We start from the raw sequence: 7,060 nt of genomic DNA on the forward strand, positions 1-7,060 counted from the left end.
TTTGCCTTGGACTCGGCAAGTCTGATGTGCAGACAGCATCAAAACTCGATTTTTCAGCTACTTTTGCAAGTATTACAAGAAAACAAGCCTAGGCTCTGATACCACTGTTGGGTTTTGAGCATTCTAACACTCCTAAGTGTACATGCAACCCTAAATACCTTGGATCTATGTTTTCTCTATTATACATACAAATATGAACATCCAAGGTATTATCCTAATCTAGCATACAAAATAATGAATATAACAAGATAGAATACATACATCTTTGATGGAGAATGTCTTCATGAAGCTTGAGTGCCTAGTGCCTCGAGTGTGACACCTCAAATGGTTCACACAACACCAAATACACTTGAAATAACTTGAGAGAAACTTGAACACTCCTAAAATCGGCTAGCCCTTTCTTATTATTCATAGTGGCCGATTTTTCCCAAAGAATATGATCTTATATAGTTGTTACAATTAAGGTAAACCCTAATTGTCATGGCCTTCCATTTCCTTGGATCCATGGATTTCAAATACACCATGGAGTATCCATGGACCACCCTATGGGTTTTAGCCCAACTTGATTATCCATGGAGCATTAGCCTACTATACAAGTGTGGATGATTTACACAATCAATCCATATATTTAATTAGTCTTCTTTTGATCACTTAATTAATTCTAGATTAATTCTTGATCAATACTAGTTAAATATCCTATTAATATATTAGAACTTATAATATATTAATTTATTTCTTTCATTATAGTCTATCCAAATGCATGATGCCATGCAACCCAAATGGACCATGCCGGGTCGGGTCAAGTCTTACCAATTATAGTTATGGACTTAGACATTAATCCAACAATAAGTTCCTATTCTTTGATTTTCAATACATGATGTAATAAGATTGCATTTTGATGTTTTGTAGGATTGAAGAAAAGAGAGGAAGCTTAAGGGAAGAAGTAAGCTGAATCTGATCATGAAGAAATGGATTTCAATCGCATTGCTTGAAGATCGGATTTTTGAGATACTACTTTAGAGTTAGAATAGATTGCTTTGAAATTGAAATAGCATAGTTTTCATTTGAATTGCATTGTAAGGACAAGTTTTTCCGCAACAAAATGAATTTTGATTTCTTCTTATTTATTTATCCTTGAAATGGCATATGTGAAAATGGATGTTTATGTATTTCTAAAGTTAGCAATGTTAAATTAGATATGATTCTTGTTTTGCTGTTTATGGAAATGTCAAGAATTTACCAAATAGGGAGAGTTTCTCATCGCCCAAGTTTCAATTGGACAGAAACTTGAAATCATGCAACTTGCATTGTGTGATGAATGAAAAACTTTCATATTTGGAAATTAGACTAATTCCTTGACAAAGAGTCAAGTGAAGGGCTAGGGATCAGGTACACTTGGCTGTGCGCTGATCAAGTACACCACAAGAGTGATAAAGATATTCGTCATGATTTACTAAAGTTTAGTAAATATGATTATAGTTATAAGATTAAGTGTAATTCTGAGTTGATTCAAAATGGTTTCAATAAATGGCATAACGAATAAGAAGAATCAAGAAGGCAGAAAGATAAAAGTTTCTCTGTTCTAAGAAGAAGGGAGAGTACCTTTTATTGTGTTTTATGATAAGTCATAATGATTAAGAACCATATCTCAATTGATCTTCTAAGTGAATCTTAGTGCATTTGTATGTCTAAGAAGAGGAATCGAGAATTGTAGAAATGGTTAATTCAAGAAGTCAATCATACTTCATTCCAATATCAAGTGTTAGAGTTATACTCCAAGATTGCGAATTGAGCGACACGTTTTTTAGTAGGTTTATAACACTCAACAAATATGGAATTGGAAAATGTATTCGTATTCCTGCACATTTGAGATTGGTAATTTGTGATGTCTTGGATAAGACAATGACCAACTAAAACCAATTATGTGAAATAATAGTCTTGATAAAAACTACACTAACTCTTGAATATTTGTTTTGTCAAGGAATGTTTCTTGACAAGAGAATCTTATATGTCAAGGAGTTAGTGGGAGTCTTAATGGTCTTGAAAGGTTTCAAGAAAAAGTCAAGGTTTAAACCTAGTTGATCATCACTAGCACACGACTTGAGGTTTAAAGCCTATCGTGGATGATATACTCTTTTTCTGTGCCATTCCAATTGAGTTAATTATGCATGTGAGTTATATGAGTTCTCATTTGAATGCATAAAGACAAAGCACCTAGATCAATGGAAAGTAAATTGATATGAAAGGGTGAGTTACTTGGAAGACATGGTGGGCATTCATGTTACCATGAGGCAAGAAATCGAGATTGAGCACGTTCGGTCCATATTAGTTTGGATTTGTCGCAAACTTTGTTTTTAGCAAATTCACATGGATAGGAACACAGACAATTTAAAATCTAAGTGTCATAAGGTTTCCCTCCTTCATTAAAATGATTGTAAGGAAATGCTTTTACTAAGAGAGATTTTAAGAAGATTGCAATTGTGAAAATTGTATTCTCAAATTTGATTTTGATTACGACATCCCTCTTCATAGTTCGAATTGTAGGATTTGGCAATTAGTTTGAACATTTGGGACTTAGTATCATAAGCTCTGAATATCTTTAGACACACATGTGAGCTTTCTAAGGCAGAGGTGTACGAGTTTAAGAAGCTTAGATAAAGGTTCATCAAAGCATCAGGTATTTAGAAATATGAACATAAGGAATTCAATAAGCATTGTTTTCTGAAAGTTCAGAAATTTTCTAAATATATGTCAAAGCTAGTGGGAGCATAAGTGTTATGCTTGTATGGAAATAATCATTGTGTTAGTGGGAGCATGATTATTGTTATTTCAAGTATTTCAAGTTAGCAATATTAATTATAGAAAACAACGATTCACTTGGCAGAGTTGTAGGTGTGGAATAGTTGTTTTGCTATAATTAAGGGAGAGAATATTATACTTCATTTCAAATCTAAAGGCCTGGATTGTGGAATTTTAATCAAATTTAGTCAAATATATATGAATGTTGTGTTGGAATGATTCAACATGAGGAAATTCTATATATGGAAAGAATAATTGCATTCTCAAAATTTGGTTATGATTACAACATCCCTTTTCATAATCAAAATTGTGAGAACATGGAAATTAGAAATATTATAGCAGAAGACTAGTAAAGTATCACGTCTTCATGTGAGACGTTATCAATCGTGTTCTATACGCTTTGGGTATAGGATCGATTGCATATGCCATAATATTCGACCGTTCTAATTTTCCAAGTGCCTGGGGCATTAAGAGGGAAAAGGACTAGAACCAAGTTTAAATAAAATAATTAAACAACTGTCAAAGGACGATCTAATGTTCTCTAAGGATTTGTTGCTTGTGAGTAGTTGGAAGTGTAGTATTGGATGGACCATGTTGACATTATTTTGAATAAATAAGATTCTATTTAGAATGAGTTGTCATATGGCAAATATGAAAATCTTTCCATACTGGGAGTTGGATATTGAGAGTTTATGTCTAGATTAGAAACTTCTATGCAAGAAGGATGTTCAAAGGAATGTACTTTCAATGTGAGACTTCGCGGAATTGTCTTGTACCAATTTCCGATAGAATACCTTGGAATTTCATTAGCCGAGTCTTGGTGACTTTTGTTCTAGGACATTACGAAAGGATCATTACATAAAATGTTTGAATCTAACATATTCTATTAGTGGCAAGAATGTTGTGTTCTTAACTAATGATAAGGATTGGAAATTGTGAAATGAGTTTCATTGGAAAGGTTTTCAATTGATCTATTTCACAAAGTAAGGATCATAGGTAACATAGTGTGCATGATCGGAGCATGGTACATCTATAGTTGTAATTCAAGTAATAAGTTGATTATCTGAAACATTAAACAATGAATAATGAGTAGTCAATATGGTGTTTAAATAAAAGTGTTTTATTTATGCTCAAAAGTTTTGGGGCCATATAGGATTAAGTATTGTCGTTGTGTTTCATTTTGCATGTTTTGACTACCAGAATAACTGGGTTATTCGAACCTCCACAGTCGGTCATACGTTGGAAGTAGGTATGAAGGAAGACTGTCATGAATCTGTCTGTAGATTGTCTAAAGTGTTTAGACATAACACAAGTTTGCTGTAGAGTTCATGAGTGCTTTAATAAGATTAAAGTATTGGATTAAACCCACGCTCACTTGAATCACTTCATGGATTTATCACGGGTGATTAGTGAGACGATAACATTGTATATTCTTGAAACCAAGACGTGTGACTTGTTATTTGTTGGTCGGTTGCACATTGATGATAAGTAAACGCACCAATAACTTGGTGTTATAAAACTTACTGTTGTGTATGATTCGATTAGCAGGTGCAAGCAAGCATTTGAGTCAAAGTTTATCCATTCCTTTTACACAAAGTGGGATAAAAGCGATATATGTGGGCCCCTCGATGATTTAGAGATGACACCCTAAGCGCTTGGCCAAGCCGGGACTAAGTTAATGTGTTCAATTGTAGTCTGTTGTCAGTCATCATAAATCAGATGTCCGGAAACAATACATAGACAGAGAGAATGATTTAAATCCATGTCTCGTGTCTATACGATATCTTGAGAATGGAGGAATATATAATCCCTTATCTAAAGGACACGCGTATCTGATAAGATCAGAGTTGATGGCGGCTTTTGAAAGCTACGCTTGCTGATCAGGTTCTGAAGTCATATGGAGAATAGTTATTAGACTTATCCAAATGGGAAAGTGTTGGATTAGTGTCTAAGTCCATAACTATTTTGGTATGTACTTGACCCAATTATGAGCATGGTCCTTTTGGGTTGCCTTTACCATAGCAATATGTAGGATGAATTAAGGAGAGAAAGGTTTAATTATGATTTATTAATATACTATGAGAATAATATATTAAAGGAGAAATCATATTGTTTAATTAATATTAGTCAAGAATTAATTTTGTGGCTAAAAGAGATTAATTAAACTTAGGGGACTGGAATTGTAATTATAAGATAATTGCAATTGGGCTATGGATCACCTTGGAATAATAGGTTGGACGAATATTATGGGGAAGCCCATTAGAAATCATCCAAGGCATGTTCCAGAAGGGGTCCATGGGCTGCTTAGGACTTAAGTAGTCAAATTAGGGTTTCCTAGTTAGATAACCCTAATTGCCGACCTATTTAACAAACCCTTGAGAGCCAAAAACGTGGCTAAGTGTTCCTTTAGGGTTTCCAGCCGTTTTTGGTGCCTCATCTCTCATCCCTCTTCATCCAAGTTGCTTAGTGGTGTTTGTGACTCCATTAGAGGTGCAACACTTGAGGCACTAAGCTTTCTGGAGCCAAGGATTGATTGTTATTACTATATAACAATCAAAGATAAGATCTAAACCCTAAGTTCAGTAATAGTTTATTAGATCTAGGGTTTATGGCTTTGGATATCAATTGCATGTTCATTAGACAAACTAGATCCAAAAGCTATTAGGGTTTGCATGTACACCATAGGATTGATGTATTGCTCGAAACCCATTATATACTTTATAATAGTATGAAAATTCAAATCTTTACAAACTGCATTTTTACAGTTAATAACAACACTTTCTTCCATCTTGACGGGGGCGGTATAGGAAATATTGGTTTTGGGCACCATGTTTATCCTTCTTCCACATTTGTAGCACGTATCGTAATACCAAGGTAGATTCTGCCTTATATTGACGATGGTACCAACTAATAGAAATTTCATTTCCTGTATCAAATAAAATGTAAAATTAAAAAAAAATTAAAATGTTTAAATAAAATTAAAAGATATAAAGTAAAGAAAATATACCTTCAGCGGTTCTATGATCTCACTAACAGTTTTTAAAGGGAAATCCCCTTTAGAATCATCTATATAAGAAGAAGAGTAGCTTGGGAGTGTAGTTATGCTTTTTTCAGACATATCTCCATTATTATCAGCTATCAATCTGTAATGTTCAAAATTATTTTAATAAGTATAAGAAATTGTATTTGTTTAAATAAAAATAATAATATAAATAAGTTTAAATAAAAATAAAAAGATCTAACTCTTTCTTAAACTCATTAATTTCGACAATGTCAGAATTTATGAACATTTTGGTTACATCAAAATGACTTTGGGCTTGACCAATTCTCATAAAAATAGATTAGTCAATAAAAGTAGATTGAAAAACAGATTAGGCAATAAACTACAAACCATCCCAAACGTTAAGTTTCACGAACTGCATCACTATAACAACACAAGTAACCATTGTGTTACTTTTCAGGTACTGTGACATTTGGTGTCCCTGACTTCCAAATATAGTGACATTGAGGTGTACAGAACTAAATAAAAAATTAATTTAATTAGTATGAAAAAATATGATTCAAAATAATAAATAAATGAAATAAATATCATCTCACTGTAATTTGCTAATAGTCATCTTTATGTAATGCCTTGATGGGTTAGGATTGGTTGTCTCAAGTGGCCGAAATGAGAGAATTTTCCTAATAACATCTACACAATTTTAATAAAAAAATAATATATAAGATTAAGTTAAATACTAACATACTAACATTTATAATAAATTACACAACTTATAAAAGTGAATGGAATAAAATTAAACAACTAACCAAAGAATGAGTCTCTTGGACATTTCTATTCGATGATAGAGTTAAAATCAAGAAACACAAAACCATTAATCGGACCAGAAAAATTATCACATTTTTTTACAATACTTTCCAATCCAAAGTTAAAGTATGTTTCTGACCGGTAACACTAAAACCATTTTTAACAGCCGCCATGTTTGGTTTTAAAATGATATAACTTTCACCTTCCTTTAAAAGGTTATGAAATCCGGAAAAGTTTTGGTTGAAAACACAAGAATTATGTAACATCCCAAAATACAAGCCAAAAATTTCATTTTTAAATACGTCATTATAAAACCAACAGTGTAATAAAACATTTGTAATATCATATCATGTCAAAACCCAAGTAGAAATAATCAAACACGTTATCATAAAACAATATCAAAGTGTAATCCCAAAGATCTCATGTGCGGAAAACCATAGTGTGATGCGCTGCAAT

At 32.7% G+C, this 7,060-nt stretch overlaps 1 protein-coding gene across 1 annotated transcript in view; it reads right to left on the bottom strand.

Moving 5' to 3' along the window:
* LOC145095896 (uncharacterized) overlaps positions 1 to 6,777 on the bottom strand; it is an 81,108-nt gene extending 74,331 nt beyond the window's left edge. The window contains exons 1-4 of the mRNA XM_079033708.1: positions 6,744 to 6,777; positions 6,397 to 6,490; positions 5,807 to 5,942; positions 5,670 to 5,725 (exon numbers count right to left, since the gene is read on the bottom strand). Coding sequence (XP_078889834.1) covers positions 5,670 to 5,725; positions 5,807 to 5,942; positions 6,397 to 6,490; positions 6,744 to 6,777 — 320 coding nt within the window. The remainder of the gene's footprint in view (positions 1 to 5,669; positions 5,726 to 5,806; positions 5,943 to 6,396; positions 6,491 to 6,743) is intronic.
* Between the last annotated feature and the right edge of the window lie 283 nt (positions 6,778 to 7,060).

The sequence above is a fragment of the Lactuca serriola genome, chromosome 3 (assembly GCF_051521515.1).
Source record: "Lactuca serriola cultivar US96UC23 chromosome 3, Lser_US96UC23_V15, whole genome shotgun sequence".
NCBI lineage: Eukaryota > Viridiplantae > Streptophyta > Magnoliopsida > Asterales > Asteraceae > Lactuca > Lactuca serriola.